At 33.0% G+C, this 20,478-nt stretch overlaps 1 protein-coding gene across 1 annotated transcript in view; it reads left to right on the top strand.

Annotated features, from left to right (window-relative positions):
* LOC136037282 (calcium-activated chloride channel regulator 1-like) overlaps positions 1 to 20,478 on the top strand; it is a 58,626-nt gene that overhangs the window by 35,624 nt on the left and 2,524 nt on the right. The window contains exons 6-11 of the mRNA XM_065719920.1: positions 2,891 to 3,121; positions 7,123 to 7,437; positions 12,419 to 12,649; positions 13,839 to 14,118; positions 15,013 to 15,174; positions 16,632 to 16,868. Coding sequence (XP_065575992.1) covers positions 2,891 to 3,121; positions 7,123 to 7,437; positions 12,419 to 12,649; positions 13,839 to 14,118; positions 15,013 to 15,174; positions 16,632 to 16,868 — 1,456 coding nt within the window. The remainder of the gene's footprint in view (positions 1 to 2,890; positions 3,122 to 7,122; positions 7,438 to 12,418; positions 12,650 to 13,838; positions 14,119 to 15,012; positions 15,175 to 16,631; positions 16,869 to 20,478) is intronic.

Raw genomic sequence — 20,478 nt, 5'->3', positions numbered from 1 at the left:
CCCTATCAAGTAGTTGCTGATATGGGTTGACCAAAGAAGTGGCAAAAAGACGGACAAGTAATTAATTAGATAGTATCAGTTTTTTTTTCTTCAGCCATTAATAATTTTGGAAATAAATAAGCAGGATGAGGTAAGTTTGTTCGTCGAATAGTGTTGTTCTCAGGATCTATTGCTGAACAAAAGCTATTCACACTGAGTCCTCACATAGACCATTCAAAAGACAATAAAACTTATGCTAATTTAAGAAGGAAGTAAAAAAAATTGAAATATTACAGATTAGGATAATTCCATAACTTTTGGGTTAAGTTCTTAGGCCCCGTAACATTTGGGTATTTTTGACTATTTTTGTTTTTGTTTTATATTGAGTCAATTATATGTTTGGTGGTATCAAGGACACTCATACAGTTCGTGGTAACCCGGCTCAATAGTAACCGAAACTCTAAAAAAGGAATTGTTATAACAACAGTTACGTCAAAAGAATTGAATTTCAATGCTAATTTTAAATAACTAAGTTTCATCAAGTTTAGACTTACCTATCAACAGTCATGAGCCTGAGAAAATTTGCCTTACTTCAGAAAATAGGAGGATACACCCCTTAAAAGTCATAGAATCTCAATGAAAATCACACCATCAGATTTGGCAAATCAGAGAACCACACAGTAGAAGTTTTTACTGTATAGAAAATTTTTTACTGTTTTCAAAAGCAGAGTTAAACTTTTAAAAAGGAGTCAAACTTTAGCGTAAAGAGCGGGGCGTCGAGGTCGGAAGAGCCACTTTCATATACGGAATAATTTCTGTTCGTTTTAAATTTTATTTTCGCTCCTTACTTTCAATTGAAAAAACTTATTTTTTTATTTAATTTTACAAAACACGCGTTACAATGTATATGCTAAACCATTTTTTATTAGAAAGGTTGGATCAAGTCTCTCTCCCCTCCCTTCACACTAGAGAACTCTCATATTGAAAAGTTTATCCTAAATAGTATACAAGAGACTTGCTCTTTTCTTAATTCTAATAGTTTATTTTATGTTTTGACAATGAAACTGGAAATTAAATATTGTCAATCGTGCGAGAATTGGTTATAAAACGAATCCGGTTTTAAATTACTGTTAAATTAGCAGTACTTTATGGTTACTGCGGAGGGCTTTTCTTGAGTTTTTATTATTGCTATGCTTTTCTCTCTCTCAGTATTCTAATGCGGGGGATGTATAAACTTTGTCTAAAATACTCCAAGTTTAGACTTTTTCAACAAAAAATTTGTCACTATCACTATCTTCTTTTCCATGCCAGGATTTAATCCTAGTTCATTTTTTTTGCTATCTTATTTGATCCACTTTAAATCTTTGTAAAGTTTTATAACACATTAGGGTATCACTAGTTGTCTAAAATGAATGACCCACTCCTTTGTTGGGCTGAACAACCTGATAATAAGCAAATGAAATAAAAAGTTGTCCTATAGGACTAATGAAACAATTGTACGTTTTGAAGGGTTGGTGTTGGCCCCCCGTAAATTAATGCAATGCCCAAGAAAGTGCCCTGTTGTGAGGAATCACCTGTCTCATAACCCCTGCTAACCCCCACTGATAACCTTATTCAGAAATTCCAAGCTGTACAGAACTGAACAAATCAATTATCTCGAATTGACTACCAATATCTCTCCAAAAATAAGTTGAAGTAAAAAGCTTCTACCCTGAAGTGCTACCAGTTTAATTATATTTTATAACCGGGTCGGTAGTATATCTAATTATGGGTTGATTGAAAAGGTTTTACGTGTTTTCACACAAAGATGTCCTGCCGTTTTATTTAATGATCTCTTTCTTTATTGCTGATGCTTTGCCTTTTATATTCAGATTTTATTGTCTTACTCTTCATTTTGATTCTTTTGAATTCTTATTATAGAATTGACTCGATTATTCTTCAATTTGAAGAAATAGATTTACAACAGGTCAGTTAGAAAGGAGTTTCGCTTATGTAGTTGCTAGGTGGATTACTTACTTTTCTACTTACTTAAACTTGAGACGAGGCACAGGCAGGGTTGCCACCATGGTCAGTTCCTAAAGTGCCACAATTGTCAAAATTTGCGTGCTACATAGCGATTTTCGTTGCCACAGTCGAAAAATTGACTGTAATAGTGCTGAAACGGCACTTTCGTGTTGCTGGTGGCAACCCAGGTCAGAGGCTGCTTAGTGCGACTTGGCACTGACAGTTGTCGATGTTTCAGCAAGCATATTGTTCAACCTTGCGGCTCTTGGGATCGAACCTTCTGTCCCATTTTGTCAAACAGAGATCACCTCACTGCGTAACCACAACAGTTTACCAGTAGTAGTAGTAGTAGTAGTAATAGTAGTTGTAATACCTGGGGATTGAGGAGATGAACAAGGTAGTGGAGATGAGACGTCTATATTTTGTATATGGACGTATATATTTTGTTTTGTTTTTGATCGAAAATCCTTAAATCCGATTTTTTGTATCTGCAGTTACCAGTAGTAGTATATATATTAGCAATATCCGTTGACTGATTTTCCCCACCATTATGCAAATAAAAATTTTCGATCCATCTTGATTTCAATAAAGAGGTGGACATTGGAAGCCATTAAGGAATCGCAGGCTGTAGATTTTTTTTTTTTTTTTTTTTTTTTTTTTTAATACGCTCATGTTTCAATTTGAGTTTAATTTCAGAAATTATTACTCCAGAAACTATTACTATTTTCTAATTTCAGAAACTATTACTATAGTCTTTTACTTCAGAAACCTACCAGAATAGGCCTGAGTTACTTTCAGAATAGAATCAGAATACGTTACTAGAATAGAATAAGAATAGGCTTTTTGTTTTAAATAAAAGATTGCATAAACTATCTTAACTTTCGTTTTAAACTCGCCATATTTTTAGGACCAATGGAAATTTTTACGAGTTGCAAGCCGCCGATTTATTCGCCAAGATCTACCAAATGGAACAGAAATTGCACTATTAACGTTTTCGTCATCTGTAAGAACAATTACAGGCTCTATTGTGGCACTTTCTAGTGAAAAGACTCGAGATTGGATTGGAGCGAAAATCCCAGAGTACCCCGATAAACACTTAAACAAATGCCTTGAGTGTGTCGTTAAGGAGTCTATTAAGGTAACTTCTTTGTATTATCAATATTGTTATTATTGGTATTATTATCATTACTTTAACAACTGCCAAATTTTATTGTTAAACTCTTATACTTTTCACTGTTTGGATTGTCATATTTTGTTGACTAAGTAAAAAATTGATGAATATTAATACAACTATTTCTAGAAAAATTACATAAAAAGTTCAATCTTTTATCAAACTATAGGATTTTCTTTTGTTTCCTCCTGTTTGTACTTCTTGGCCTGTACACTAGTGGCCTACCAAATCTAGGAAACGTTTTTTTGTTTTTGTTTTTTGTTTTTTGCTCAAAGGCCACAATTACACAATTATACAGATCTGTGGGCATAGGTATAACCCGCTTTCATAGGGTCTAGATTCCGGAATGTGGCGCAGGAATATGTCAATGAAGCCCGAACTTAACTAATGGACAATTAAAAAGTCTCATTTTGAATGTCAGAAGAAGATTCTTTGGTACAAGTAACTCGTCTTCAGTTCGAAATTAAGTTGTCTTGATCAAATGTTCTTGAAAGTCTGCATAACAAGGCTTTACTAGCGATTCCGAAAGAAGTCAGAAGATTTTAGTTTTGAAAGTGGGATCTCTTCAGATTTTTCACTATCTTAGTAGAGACTAAAAAAAAAAATATGAAGTGTGAACGCTCAGGGGTATATGGCGATTGGACCCAATCGGTCCCTGCATTTGAAAGGACCTCGTGTTACCATCAAAATGAATAAAAAAAGATTTTGTAATTTGACGCAAATTGTTTTTGACGATAAGGGATGAATTATTGGATATTACAAGGAGTAAAAATACATTTATTTAATTTGCATTGTTGGATGAGATTTATTAATGTGTTTATTATATAATATATACTTTACATTAAAGAAAGCCGATACCTCTGAAAGTTCTTGTCAAATTTATTGAATTTAATCGGGATAGTCCTTTACTAGGGAGATTTTGCACTACGTACGTGAACTACTTTACACACGTAAAACTATGCAGCTATTTGTTTTTTTAATATTTGATATATAGAGAGGGTCCTGCAAAAAAATCCAATCGGGCCTCCACTCATTTGTTGATTTCAATTTTATATCTCAATGATTGTTTTCAATGATTTAAGTTGCCTTGATTTTTTTTCTTTAAATTTTTGTTTTATTCTTTAAATTTTTGTTAAATTTCTGTTATATTCAAAATTAAGTTTGTGAAGTGGAGAGCCCGATTGGAGAGCCGATGGGGATTCAAGCTCTGATCAAGCGTGGAAGGCTTTAATTTTAAAATTTTCTTTAAGTTTTTGTTTTTTGCTTTAAGTTCTTGTCAAAGTTACTGAATTTAATCAGAATAGTCCTATATTAGAGAGATTTTGCACTACGTACATGAACTACTTTACCTAATTAAGTACTATGCAGATAAACTTTTTTTAAATATTTAATGTATATAGAGGGTCCTGCAAAAAAAAAACAGTCGGGCCCCCTCTCATTTGTTGATTTAAATTATATATCTCAATGATTGTTTTCGATGATATAAGTTGCTTTAATTTTTTTTTTTTGCAAAAAGCTTGTCATTAATGACTGCCGAAGATTTTGTAAGTTTGTTCTACTCTGTTTTAAAACTTTAATCGTGAAAAATAACGTTTCTTTAATGTTGTAACGTAAATATAACGTTTATTTCACACTGCACTGTAGAACCTTTCACACGAGTATAACTCAAGACTGTACGTTATGGTGTACAATATTACTTAGTAATTTTTCTGCAACGTAGACAATTCCTAGACTTGAGCAACGCCCAAACTAGGCGATTCCTTGACTAGAGCAATGCCTAGACTAGGCAATATACTAGAATACTAAATAGGATTTAATGTTATAAAAGCTTATGTTAAGCTATAGAAAAGTCAGTTTAGCAGCATTAAAATAAATTTTCTGGGAAATCCATTAATATATTCTAAAAATAGATTAATAAAATATTTGTTGAAAGCCTTCCACGCTTGATAAGAGATTGAATCCCCCTCTCCATTTTACATGCTTAATTTTGAATATTTGCTGATGACGATTGTAATGATTTAAGACGATGATTATGATGGTTATATTGATTTTTACGCTAGCCGTGTGTGGAAAAACTTATTTAAGCCTGAATGGCTATACCTAGCGTAACATAAGTTAAGAACTGGACATAGCGAATAACATACATAGTGTAAAAGTTCCTCAACTTCTTTTGCGTTACTGCTGTCCATTACCAAAATTAGCAAAATTATAAATTATATATTATAATGAACAACAAACCCATTGGTTTGTTCTCTGAAACTATCTCTATTTTATTTCTTTATTTCTTTTTTTGCCTTTCCTTTTTCTTTTAACATACATAGTGTAAAAGTTCCTCAACTTCTTTTGGGTTACTGCTGTCCATTACCAAAATTAGCAAAATTATAAATTATATTATAATGAACAACAAACCCATTGGTTTGTTCTCTGAAACTATCTCTATTTTATTTCTTTTTTTCTTTTTTTTTGCCTTTCCTTTTTCCTTTAACATACATAGTGTAAAAGTTCCTCAACTTCTTTTGGGTTACTGCTGTCCATTACCAAAATTAGCAAAATTATAAATTATATTATAATGAACAACAAACCCATTGGTTTGTTCTCTGAAACTATCTCTATTTTATTTCTTTTTTCTTTTTTTTTGCCTTTCCTTTTTCCTTTAACATACATAGTGTAAAAGTTCCTCAACTTCTTTTGGCTTACTGCTGTCCATTACCAAAATGTTCATTTCACATTGCTGCTGACAAACTTAAATAAAACCCCTTTATGATTGTTCAGAAAAACCTACTCACAGCTCATAAATCAGTCATCCCTCATAAATTACTCATAATAATCAGCTCCATAGCGTAAAACCTTCCCTAAATGGCAATGTGAAATGCGGTAAATCAAAATTTTTCGCTATTCTTCACAAGTGTTACAAAAAAACCTCCTCAACAAATTAAATTTCTTAATTTAGTCCTTCTTATTTGAAGCGTTGAAAGGTTTTTGAACTTTTTACGATTAAAAGTGGAAAGAAGCTATTCTTGGTGAGTGTTATTCATTATCTTGCGAAAAGCGAGAACTTATACTGAAATCTGGAAACGACTTATAGTAGTAAGGAACTTCTACCTCATCAGGATATTTGCATATGCTGGAAACGCTTTTAAATAGTGTGGTTTATGTGAGAAGAAAAACAACAAACCATAAAATTTGTGTGGTTTATGTTAGAGTGAAAATTAACTGCGATATATTTTCAAAACAGTGTTGCCAGCGCGGTACAATTGTACCGTTTTTGGTACAATTTAGAGGTCTACGTAGTTTGCACATTCAGAAATTTTTTTCGCACAATACAAAATTTCCTGTATATTTTTGCCTTATTTGCTCCTTTCTGACTTGGATATCTGTTTAACATTTATTCTATAGAAAATTTTCTTTTTGGGTCGGCAAATTTTTAACCTGTTGTTTACACGGTACAAATTAATCCCTTGTGGTACAATTTTAGTCGGAAAACTGATACAGTTTATTTTAAGAAGTTGGCAACGTTGATCACAACATTGAGAAGACAATTTTATATTTTTAATGTTGTAAGAGTGATTAATTTGATTTATCTTTATCTCCAAAAACTAAATATGTAAGAATCAAGATGAAGCCTTTAAATAATTAACTAGTGTTATATAAACTATTTTATCTCTAAAACAGCGTTAACAGCGTTGAAAAACTCTTTTTTTTTTACAGAAACATTAACCTTCATTAAAGAAAATGCCCTGGTTTTTGATGATATTACAATTATTCAAGTCAGCTAATGTAGTTGACCCATACTTTTTTTTTTCTTCCATCGCTTTGCTTGTCTAATTTAATCCTGGAATTCATTAGTTAGGAAACTACTTATGCGTCTATAAGGTGAACGGGGTATCATGAAGTGCTGAATAACGATTTGAAATTCTCATTAATACCATTTCTTATTTTTGACAATTTATTTCGTATTTTATTTTCAGCTCTTTGAAAAAGATGGCGGTTCGGCTGCCGGTAATGTCCTGTTCCTCGTAACAAGTGGAACAACGAGCAGAAATGAAATAAATACAGCCACAGTTCTTGCAAAGCAGAAAAAGATGAAAATATCAGTTATTGCATACACAAAAGATTTTGAGCATCAGGAATATATGGCAAAAGAGACTGGTGGCATAGTTTATTCTGTTTCTTCAGGAAATTCTGTACAGCTTGAGACACTTGTCTCTTTAGGCGATGCTTTGCTTGCTTTGATGCAATTTCATTTAACTGGAACGCCTGGATCCAATCATCTGCCGTATTTGGTAAATATTTAATATATTTATTTAATGTTTCGCTTTTAAAATTAAGTGTTTTGATATTTAACTTAATATTCCTATTTAGCTAGTAGATGGCATATTTAGTTGTATTTTTTTACAATTTGTTCGTACTTATATTGTTGGTCTTTATAGTTTGAAGGTGATTTATTCTAGCAAAATACTTTTTTTCTGAAATTAACTGCTAAATAAATTCATTTAATGCTCATGAGACTCGTGGCTGTGAAATTTTTCCTTCAAAATTTTAGTTTTTGACAAAAAATAAATTGAACCACCTCTCAAAATATTCTTTATTGTCAATCAGGAAAATAGTGATATCTTATAGTAGGTTAAGATGTTACTTATACGGCCAACCGTCTAGGGCTAAACGGAAAGCAAGTCGTCCTCGTTTGGGGTGGGAGGATGTCATAAAGAAGAACTGGGAACTTCCTGAGAGGGTGTAAAGAGGGAGGCTTTGAATAAATCGGGATGGAGGAGGAGAAGCGCGCGTAACTGTGTTGGTCTCAGGTGGCTTGGTGCTGTGGTGTGTTGTTGTTAGTAGTAGTAGTAGAAGTAGTAGAAGTTAAATAAGCATATAGCAATATCACGCAGTGCTATCAGCAGTATAATAGTAATATCACAAAAGTAGTATTTTGTAATATCACGGAAATAGTAGTGTCTGTTTTCTACTGCTACTTTTGTCATACTTCTACTTTGTCCTAAGATTAGTAGTCCTAATCATTAGTTAGCCCTAACAGAGCCCCAAATTTTCGTTATCGACAACTGTAAACAATATTTATTGTAGTTAAAAAAAAGGTAGCCAATGAAAATAGTTGTTGTCTTCTTTGTATGGTCTTTCATTCACAACATACTGATATCCCTATCCTATTACTAATGAATTGTAGTACTAATCCTTGGGTAACCCTAGGATATTCCCCTGTTTCCTTGCCATTATTAACAAACGTGAATAATAATTATTAGTATAAATAATAGTCATTTTTATTCAAAGAAAATAGCAGCATTCAAAATTGATCATCTAGATTCTTTGATAGTGGAAATAATGGTCAGAATGCTGTGAAATTACATGGCAATTAAAGACAATAAATGACAGTAGTTGTGGAATAACAAAGGTACATACCACTGTGGTTACAGCTCACTGGGCCCACCAAGGCCCACACTGCTGCACACAATCTCTCTCCGCCCAAATCTGTTTTGACACCCCTCTTTATTTCCTCTTTTGAAGTTCTAGTTCCTTTTAAATCTATTTGTATGACCCCCTTTAACCCCATATGGACCCAGATGGATGTCAAACAAACATAGATTTGGCAGCCTATTATAATTCGTTTGTTAAATGTGACTTAGATGGGTGGATCCAGGGGTTGGTTTTATGGGCATGCCCCCCTATGTCCTCAGTTCTAATGTTGTACTAATCAAAGGGGTAGAGGGGCGCAGAGTACTATTGGGGTCCCAAGTTTCTTTGATGCCCCCCAACATTAAACTATGAATCTACCCCTGTGACTTAGCCATCTTAACCTTTCTTACCTATTACTTGAGCTTATTTATTTGTATTTTTTTATTTACTTACTTATTCATTGCATTTAAATTGACTTAAATTTATATACTCTTATTAAACTTATTGAACCTATTAAACTTTGCCTCAGTTATGTAACTATTTTACATTTCGTCATAAAGCTAAAAAAAAATGTACTGGTTAAAATTTTTTGTATGAATTCATGACTAGCATCGTTGATATAACCACATGCATATATATATTTAACTGACACAGCATCTGTAGATTTAGTATTTAGCATGAATTACATGTATAACAGACAAAAGAAATTTTAATGAAGGTATTAATCAATAAAAAATAAAGAGACAACAAAGTGACGTGGCTAAATGTTGCCTACTTTGTTCAGATTATGGCTAGTCATTTTTAATTGCTTCGCAATAAATATCTTTTTGTATTTTTTGTTTTCTTTGTATTTTAGCTTCATAATAAAATGATCGTATAGTAAACGGAAAATATTTGATTTCATTGAATTTAATTTGAATATGAAATTGGATTCCTCTATATATGGATAAATTTGAAGTTTATTTTAGTTATTTTTTTCGTCGAAGAAAACTAAGTGTTTATTTGCATTCTTATCTCTTAGTATATTTACTCTTTATGCATAATTTGCTCTTTGTATTCCACTTTTGTGAATTTTTCATTTTACGGTTTTTCTTGTTTGCTATCATTTGTCACTCAGTATACATTAAAATTTACGCAACCAATCACGTTACCTCTTTAAGGGCTGGCTAAGAGCTACCGAGTCTATTAAGAGAGACAAATCAGAAGCTCCTCTCCAAAATTAGTCTCTGCGATAAATTTAATTTAACTCTTCGCCACTGATATTCTAAATCTAAAGAGAAGTGTGATTTATTTTTTTAATTTATACAATTTCTTATTGCTGTCTTGACGAATCACTTCCCTCAAAGTAATTTTGTACGGACGCTCCAATAAACTTTGTAACTTTTTTCTCTTTTTATGGAGTTGGCGGACTCCGCTCTGTAATTTTGTAAATTTTATGTGCTTTTAGTAAATACTCATAAAAGAGTAATTTCACGTAGAGAGTACGTAATGAGTATATCAATACTCTAAAAAGAGTATTGGAAACTTGTAAGAGTGGAAACTGCTGGTAGTGTCGAAAAGAATAACTATCAGCACCGTCTATAGTTTGGTTATTTTTTTGCTCTAAGCTACTGCGCGCTTGTTTCTTCTGGTATTTCAAAATATAGTAGAGGGCTATGAGAGTAGAATTTTACCACCAGTAGGCCTACCAGTTTAGAGTCAAATAGCTTGGTTTCCCTTGGGCCTACTTCATACACACTGGATGGGACAAAAAGGCTAATCATGAACAGAGAGATTGATCCCATAATACTGCAGGCTAATTATATCAATTGTCGAATTTTTCTGTGAAATTAGCTGGGTTTTTTTTTACGTAAAAACTTGCATTAGGCATTTTTTCCAGACCACATTGCCTTTCTATGACGAATAAACAAACTTTCAAATAGGGATAAGACTATTAATTTGACAGTGAAAATAGATACAAAAGTTTGTAAAGTCAGAATTTCGTATTTCTGTATTTTAAGAGTATTTCTGACTTTTGTATATGTTTTCACTGTCTAATAAATGAATTTATCCCCATTTGAACGTTTATTTGTTGGCTGTTTTTACAGTAAAGCCCTCAGACCCTGCGTTATCAATGGTGCTAATGGTTTTAAACCCTATCTTCCTCATGCTAAATCGCCGAATGTCCAACTCATTCGTGTTTCCCTTTTCTCTTTGGTGTAGGGTTCCCGAGTACTCTAAATTTCTCCCTCAGTAGGAATAAATTAATTCGCTAACATTACTCAGAAATTAATATAAAAATAAAAGAGAAAAGAATGGCTTGGAAAAATGCAGATATAATTCAAAACATGATAAGTCGTTTTTAATTGTTTCATACTAAGTAACATTTTCGTTCTTAGTAAAGATTTTTCTATTTCTTTAGCTTGATAATAAAATATACGTTTCTTGAATGGTAATAGGGAAGTATTTGAATGCGTAAAATCTAATTTAAATGCGAAATTAGATTCCTTTTATTTCAGTTTCGTGTCGAAGGAAATTAAGTCTAATCATGAAATTTCTGATGTATGTTTTTTGTTACTAAACTTATAGAGCGTTTGCACGGAATGTCTTGCTGAGATTGCGCTATTATTTAAACTCTGTATATTTTTGCCATGTCAGCTAAAATTAAAAGCTTTACCAGAATTTAAAACATTGACTATTGAACAATAGTAATCCAAAGAAGACAATTATTCGTTATTAACAGGAAAAAGGCTATCAATTCGATTTAGAGAGATTTAAGCCTGCATAGTATAAAAAAAAAGAATATAAAATGGGATAAAAAATATAGTCTGTATAAACCTGCTGAAATTCGCATGAACAGAAAAAAAGTTTATATACAGCCATTGGTAAGATTGAGTTTATCAGTTAATATTTTCCTCGGAAACTGTAGGAAATTATAACGAAATTATTCGTTATTGACAGGAAAAAGCTATCAAGTCGATTTAGAGGGATTTAAGCCTGCGAAGTAAAGTTAGAGCTGCTATAAAATTAGAAGATAGGAATTAAAAGTAATGAGAGAAAATAAAGCAAATATAAAATGGAATACAAAATATACTCTGTAAAAACCTGCTTAAATTCCCATGAACAGAATTTTTTTTTATACAGCCATTGGTAAGATTGTGTGTATCAGTTAATATTTTCTTGGGAATGAGTGTCTGATTTAAGAACAATGAAGCATTCTGTATTTTGGTTGTTTAGTTGCTTCTTTAAAAGCCTGTTGAAGGTGAAGGCAGGGAAAAGATTCAAATATAACTGGATTTACTACGAAGTTTGTCCTTTATTTAACTTAAGTAGGCAGAACAATAGTTTGTTTTTAAGGCATTTGTTCCAGAGGCTAAATTTCAGCTTTTATATCAGTGGATGGAAAAATAGCTCTGTAAATTCGGAGGAAAATAATACGGCAGAAATAAGCTTTTACCCCATTTTCAAGAATATTTCCTCTTCCCCCTTTGACAGATTTGTTAGTTTTTGAGCGGAGATTGCCCTTTTTCCCATGCGTCAAATGGCGACAGCACTGTTTATGTCAACTGTTTTCTTATAGAGCTAGTCTTTATTTATTTATAATCGTATCTTATTTTACTTTTTTATCTCTAGAAAATATCTTAGGAAAGAACAGTAAATATTTTCACGCTTCATTTTAATGATTTAAGCTTCATTCCGAGGTCATGTCCAACTCTTCTTCAAGCAACAGATAGCTTTAACATTATCTGCACACATTAAATTAATGCCGATGCATACCCTGTACAGGGTTTTTGACTTTCTATGTAGATTAGGTCACCTAAACAAAGTTAATTAAATGTGTTTTATATAAAGTGACGGTTCTTAATAAAATACTTATAGGTTCACAAAGCGGAGTACAAGGATTCGTCTTCGGAACATTTTGTCAACGGAACGTTTTTTCTTGACCCATCCCTCGGAAGGAATACACACTTCGCCTTATACTTTACGAGCCGAGATCATCCAAATATAAAAAATTTATGGCTTACGTCACCAGAAGGAGTTGTCTACGAAGGACGAGATGAAGCCTATTTTTCAGCCTTATATTTTTCAACTCTGGCAAATATCGAAACGGTAAACTATGGATATTTATTAAGACTTTGATTTTATTTTTCCCATTTTTGTCTCTCCTCTGCATCTTGTCTTACATACTTCACCTTAGCTTCTTTTGAATTAAGTTTCTTTTGTATATGATGCGATACATTTGTAAGAAAATCAATTTTATAAGAATGTAAATGGTAAATTTTTCTCAATTTTTGAACTCTTGAGTCTTCCTTTGTCTATTTTGACCCTCCCCCATCAAAAATTGCATATAACAACCTAAGACACTTTCATACTAATGTTTATTTTCATATTCCGGCTAAGGTAGCCAGGATTTAAAGGCATCAATTCCCAACTTAGTAAAACGATTTACTTGGTGGACAGGTCTGAGGTCATTTCCAATCATTTGACAAATTTATTTTGAACTGAAAACATCATTTTACTTCAGTGGTTGGGTTGGATTTGACTATCAATTTCTTAGTTTTAAAAGGTGGTGCTGTTTCCCATTGATTCTTCCGTCTGGTGTTGTCTTGCGCCTAAGACCTGGCTTGAAAACCGGATTTGTCACCAAATTTTCCTGTTGCTCATAATACTTCGATAACGCTAGTGAGTATTTTTATTCCATGCCATTGTCATGTTTTCACCGAAAAAACAAAAGCCTTTTTAAGCCACTTATGCCGTTAGTTATAGTTAAAATGAAACTTAATTTTAAAATTTGATAAATGGTGAAACTTTCACAACCACGTATACCTTAAAACTAAAGAAAATTGGTAAACCAGTTTTTATTCGTTGTGGATACCAAATTAAAAAAAAGTTTAAAAACCAGCAAAAGTATGCTAAAAACAGATGGCACTAAACAGCTTAAGGTGGTCATTTGAAGAAGGAGTTGTCTTTAAAATCAACAGATCTTTAATGTTTCAATTTTTATAGATGAAAAGTACTGTCAAACTTAAATTATTCGTTTTGATTATTTGTTTTCACGATTTAACGTTGTAAGACTGTCGAAAATGTAGTATTGCCCTAAAAACTTTACAATTTGGAAACGGCCAAAAGAAGAATTTTAGAAAATATGGGTTTTAAGATACAAATAGACCTAAGATGGGTCAGGGGCAAAAAGACATTTTATTTTGATAGTCTTTGCACTTGCAAGTTTATTTAATTGATTAACTAGGTAATTGGGTCACTAAGTTATTTTTTCTTATTTATTCCCATTCCTTTCTAGCCTGGATTGTGGAAGTATGCCTTTGAACGGGAGCCACAAAAGCACCAGTCACATTTTGTCAAAGTTACATCACGACCACGGCTGGCCAAAGAAACTATAACTGCACGTCTTTTAAGCTTTGATCGAAAAACCCCCTTAAACACGTCTTCAGAACCAATCATTCTTTATGTCGAAGTAAAAGTCGGAGATATGGCAATCCGAGACGCAAGAGTAGCAGTTATAGTTAACTATGGTGGCGATCAAAATATGGAAATCGCTCTATCTGACAATGGAAGTGGAGGTAAACTTACTTTTACTTTTGAACTCCTGTATTTTTACCGGCGCTAAAAAGGGCTTAGCCAAAGGTATTACCAATGTTCAAAGTCACCCCCAACCCTGAAGTAGCATTTAAACTTTGTTTCATCGATGGCCTAGAACCTTTTTATCACCAAGAGAAATTATGGCGCTCTTGAGTGTTAACTACTAAGCAATGAAATGTGGTGTTTTTTTTTGGTATTGAAATAGCCGTTTCGGTGACATTAAAAAATACTTATTAATGACTCTCAGATGTGTTCAAAGTCCCCCCCCCCTTCAGTAGAAAATCATTCAAAAGTGGTACTTCCACATCATCTGGTTAAACACCATTTTAACACCCACCCAATCCAGATTGTGGTACGTACCTTTGGGAGTATTAATCATAAGGCTATGAAACGTGGTCTCATTTTCTGTTTTTACCGGCATAAAAATTTTTTTTATCAACTGTTCCCAATTGTTTCAAAGCCCTTCCCGTACCCCCCCCCTCCCAAAAAAAAATCAAAAGTAGTACTTCGGTACTGCCTGGTGGGCAACCTAATACTCTCAATTTTTACACCAACTTATCAACAAATCCCAATTCCATTATTTCTGTTACTGTTTTACTAAATTAAGCTAAACATAGTTAAAAATCATAATGTTCCAGCTTTCTTTAAATTTTTCATGACTTTTATTCCTCCTTTTTATTTTACTTTTGGTTAAATGTAATATAAAACAGAACTTTTATATTTTGTTCGTTTTATGCGTTTTTTTATTCGTGAAATGATATTCAAAAGACAATTGAAAAAAATTTCTTATTAGAAATTATAAAAATTATCTTACTAAAACTTTGTTCTAAAGTAAAAAAGAACCCTACAGTTATACTCTTTTATTATTATTTCAGATCCAGATATTACTGCAGGAGATGGTATTTACTCACGCTATTTTGTTCCACCTCTTTCTGGTCCAGCACAATACTCACTCACTATTGTTGTCGATCACAACGATGGTCGTGCATTTACTAGCAGAGCTACTGGGCAAACAACTTTAAAAAATAATGATATCGGTAAGCATCTTTTTAAACTCAGCTTTCTATTGAATTATTTTTCCACCTTGTTCTAAATACGCACAGTATTCACTCACAATTTGTTGCTGATCACAAGAATTTCCATTCTTTTACTGGCAGAGTTACTGGGCAAATAACTTAAAAAAGCAATAATAGATAGATAGATAGATAAATTTATTTTCCATATAACAGTAAAGTAATTACTTAACAATCTACAAATCCTTACAAAGGCTCCATGGCTATGATAACGATAAGCCTCTATTTTAAACTAGCTTTCTAATGTATTTTCTGTCCCACTTTATTCTAATAATGTAAGACAGTCACTCAAAATTATAGCTGTTCGCAACAAAATCCGTTCTTTTTCTAGCAGACTTACTCGGCAAACAACTTTAAAAAATAACTATTTCGGTAAACATTTTTTTAAAACTTAGCTTTCTATTGAATTATCTTTCCATCTTATTCTAAATATGCACAGTATTCACTCACAATTTGTTTCTGATCGCAACAATTCCCGTTTTTTTTACTAGCAGACTTACTGGGTAAATAACTTCATAAAGCAATGATAGATAGATAGATAGATTTATTTTCCATATAACAGTAAAGTAATGACATAACAATCTACAAATCCCTACAAAAGCTCCATGGCTATGATATCTATAAGAATTTTTTAAAACTAGCTTTGTAATGGATCTTCTGTCCCACTTTATTCTAATAATGTACAACAGTCACTCACAATTGTTGCTGTTGGCAACAATTACCGTTCTTTTACTAACAGACTTAATGGGCAAACAACTTAAAAAAGTGATATCGGTAAGATTCTTCTTAAATTCAGCTTTGTATCGAATTTTGTTCCACCTTATTCTAATTATGTACAGTTCTCAGTGATACTTCAAAATACTCAGTGAAACCTCAAAAAACAGTGATATCAGTAGACATATGTTAAAGCTAGCTTTTTACTGGATTTTTCCCACCTTATTCTAATTTTGCACAATACTCGCTAAAAACTGTTGATCATAACAGTTGTTGTATTTTTACAGTTCTATCTGTTCACCGTCCCAGAATTATGATATTGCTTCTATTTCCCCTGAAAAGGAATTAAACTTGCTTATAAAAGGAAAATTTTTAATTAATATTTAACGTATTTTCCATCTAACACCATATAAAAAATATAATTCGGTAGATGGATAGAACTGAATATCAGCTATGGAATTATGGCAAGATAGTTGCCTTTGCAATACAAAAAGAACTTTTGGAGACAAGATAAATAACAGAGCAAAAATAGCAAAGGGAGCAAAAACCTTAAGACTTGAGGAGACTAGAATCCAAAGACAAATATTTGGGATCAACGCAAGATATTTTCTAACCTTTGCTTGAATTCTATCGCTAGTCAGACTTCCAGTATCACCTTAAGTTATTTGAATTCAAATAAGCGTGTTTACATGTTCCACATTTTTTAGGGATCTCCCCTTGTTGTGGAAGCCAAATTGTCGTGCCGTTGGACGATCGTGAATACCTTCCTGCGTTTACACGAATTATAACTTGTCCTTCCCTAACAGTCATTGAAGGTCCCCCTAACACCCGTGATATCATACCACCAAATCGTATTGCTGATTTGAGAATATTCGTGAAAGAAGAAGAAGAATTAGTGAACATGCATTGGACATCTCCTGGGGATGACTATGACCATGGATCAGGTAAATATAATACTATTTAGGAGCTAAAAATACTAAATGGGATAATGCGTTGTTTTAAGGTTCACCAGATAAGACATTGTTTTATACATTATAATCCCAATGTGCAACAGTAATTTTAATTGCCAATATGTTCACATGAAATTTTTACATTGCTAATGTCATTTTGAAGATTTTCCAATTCCATGGCTGTTTGTGTTATACTCCTTTATCGTGATAAATATGCAACAAAGCGAAAAAACTCTATGAGCATTATTTTTTACCAATTTTTTTCTTTGTTTCCGTTTTTTCGCAAAAACAAATATTAAGCAAACTATTAAGCAAAATTTTGGCATAAAAAATGTCTTTCTGTCAAATAAGTCTTACGTGTGTATGTATGTAGTAAGTTTAAGTGTGAACATTTCTAGGCATGTTTCAAAATTGAGAGCTATGACTGCATAGATGGCAATCGAGATCCTAAAAGAGTAAAGGAATGATTTACCTATAAACTTACCTATGAATTTACTTTGATTGAGACTTGAAAGATAGAAAACTAGCAATTGTATGAAAAACACAGGAAATTATAGGTGGCCCAATCAAATAAAATTTTACGTTTTTCAAAAATGAATTTCAGAAGCTAAAATGAGTCTAATTATTATTTAAATCAAAAAACAAAATACATTTAGGTAAAGTTGCATAAAAGCAAGCCAAGGAAGATGCAAAAAAGGCAAAAGATTCAAGAGAGAAAATTCAGGTGGGAATTTTTTGTTGGGTATAAACTTGGTAGAAAGGGAAAGGAAAAGTTATAGGCTCAGGTATTAGGTGAAAGACGGTTCAAAACTTCTGCACTGCCTTCTTTTACAGCCACAGCTTATCTAAAATAAGAGGTTGTGAGGTGTGAAAAGACGTCTAGGAAACAGTTTTGGCAACAACTCTTAAGATTTTTGGCTTCAGGAAAGACGCTGAGATTGTGTTTGCCAGGTTTCTAAAGTCTAAAGGTTCTTGGACACAGACTTGAGAATCTGCAGTTTTCTTCACAAAAAATCGATTGTTAGTCTTTATTTATTTTTTTTTAGCAAGTTAACACAAATTCTACAAAAAAGGGCTTAGAAATAACTAGAATTAAAATGTAAAATGCCTCACTGTTATTTCATCCATTGTGAGTAAGATTCCGCTGTTTTCTATAGAAGTCAAGCAGCTTAACTAATAATTTTTTTTGGCCTTTTAAGTAATAAGAATATTTGTTGGCTTTTGTGACTAGGCGTGGCCCAAAACATTTTATAAGCTATAACATCATGTTCTTAAAATCTCATTTTAACGTTTGTGCTCATAGAAAGGAACACAAAAATATATTCCTTGTGGGATTGCCAGATTATTATTTAAAGAAGGTGTGGATATATTGGAAACATGGAAAAAGTAAAATTTCCAGTTCCAAGTTTTTCCCAGAATAGGCCCTTGGCCATATATTTCCCCTATGTCTCCATGTGTACAGGTAAAAACTGTTGATCATAACAGTTGTTATATTTTTACAGTTCTATCTGTTCACCGTCCCAGAATTATGATATTGCTTCTATTTTCCCTGAAAAGGAATTAAACTTGCTTATAAAAGGAAAATTTTTAATTAATATTTAACGTATTTTCCATCTAACACCATATAAAAAATATAATTCGGTAGATGGATAGAACTGAATATCAGCTATGGAATTATGGCAAGATAGTTGCCTTTGCAATACAAAAAGAACTTTTGGAGACAAGATAAATAACAGAGCAAAAATAGCAAAGGGAGCAAAAACCTTAAGACTTGAGGAGACTAGACTCCAAAGACAAATATTTGGGATCAACGCAAGATATTTTCTAACCTTTGCTTGAATTCTATCGCTAGTCAGACTTCCAGTATCACCTTAAGTTATGTGTACAGGTACAGGAACTGGCTATGAGCCGAATTTACTAATTTTTTACTTTATATTGACGGACCACACAGCTTAGCCCATCCTCTAATATATTTTCAAAACCTATAAGAACTTTCCACCTTAAAATACACATAAAACTGACAGTTGGACCCAACGCCGGGTTTTCTCTCCTTTGAAATTGCCGGTTCCACGGGACCCCCTGACCCAATTGGGCTTTTTCTTTTTCGATCTTCCAAGAGACGCATATGATTGAACGTCACTTTTAAAGGCTCAAAACTTTTATGACTAGTCTTTCATAGAGATTACTTATATAGAAAGATACTTTTATACTGGATCCCTTTGTCGTATTTGAATCGGTTGGTTGATATGATAACTCGAAGCTGTGTTTTTGGAACATAACCACAGGCTGCCCTCTTTTGGTTGAGAAGAATCAGCTTTCGAAAAGAAAAGGTTCGAGATATTCCTCCTAGATATGACAGAAACGACTATGTAGAAACAACTTTTTTCTCTGTAAAGCTTTTCGCTGAAGGTTGCAGATTGACTTCTGATTCTGAAGTTGACTGTGGTCGATTTTCTATTAAGAAAAAGAGGAGAAACAACACGGGCCTTAAAAAAACGAGTCCTTATTTGTCAGCTTTCAATTTAAGAACGAAAAAAGCGGACTCAAATTTTTTTTTATAGTTAGTGGAATTTTTAAATTTCTGGTATCTCACGGAATCATCAAAAGCCTGAAAACTATCGGATTCACTGCTTTCAAAAAAGGAAAATTTGAAAGTTTTCTATTTTCAAGCAGCCAAGCTTCTCCTCAAGCTAGAACCATTTTTCAGCCTTGTAGTACCTCTCTCTCTCTCTCTCCCTCTGTCACCTTTATTTCCCCTCCATGATATCTGATATGGTGTTGCAATCTATTTTTCAGTTCTATGGACTAAAATCCTTAAAGCTACGGCAGATCCGGAATTTTACGAAGGGACCTCATAAAATTCGTACGATCTTTTTTTGGCTCGTTAGGTTTGTGTTAATGCTAGCAAGATCTGCAAAAAAGTAAATTGAACTTAAGCCATGAAGGATCCCCCCCCCTCTGGATATTGCTCAATAGTAAACGAAACTCTAAAAAACGGAATTTTGATGCTAAAATATACATCAAAAGAATCAAATTTTCATACTGATTTTAAATATATAAGTTTCATCAAATTTAGTCTTTGTCATCAAAAGTTACGAGCCTGAAAAAAATTGCCTTATTTTGGAAAATAGGGGAAAACACCCCCTAAAAGTCACAGAATCTTAACGAAAATCACACCATCGCATTCGGCGTATCAGAGAACCCTATAGCAAAATCTACAAAAATGTGGAATTTCGTATTTTTTGCCAGAAGACAAATCACGGGTGCGTGTTTATTTGTTTTTTGTTGTTTTTTTTTCTTTTCCCCAGGGGTCATCGTATCGACCAAGTGGTCCTAGAATGCCGCAAGAGGGCTCATTCTAACGGAAATGAAAAGTTCTAGTGCCCTTTTTAAGTGACCAAAAAATTGGAGGGCACCTAGGCCCCCTCCCACGCTCTTTTTTCTCCAAAGTCAACAGATCAAAATTTTGAGATAACCATTTTGTTCCGCATAGTCAAAAACCATAATAACTATGTCTTTGGGAATGACTTACTCCCCCAGAGTCCCTGGGGGAGGGGCTGCAAGTTACAAACTTCGACCAGTGTTTACATATAATAATGGTTAT

This window comes from Artemia franciscana, chromosome 2 (assembly GCF_032884065.1).
Source record: "Artemia franciscana chromosome 2, ASM3288406v1, whole genome shotgun sequence".
In the NCBI taxonomy this organism is placed as follows: Eukaryota; Metazoa; Arthropoda; class Branchiopoda; order Anostraca; family Artemiidae; genus Artemia; species Artemia franciscana.
This window is presented reverse-complemented; position numbering and strand designations above follow the sequence as displayed.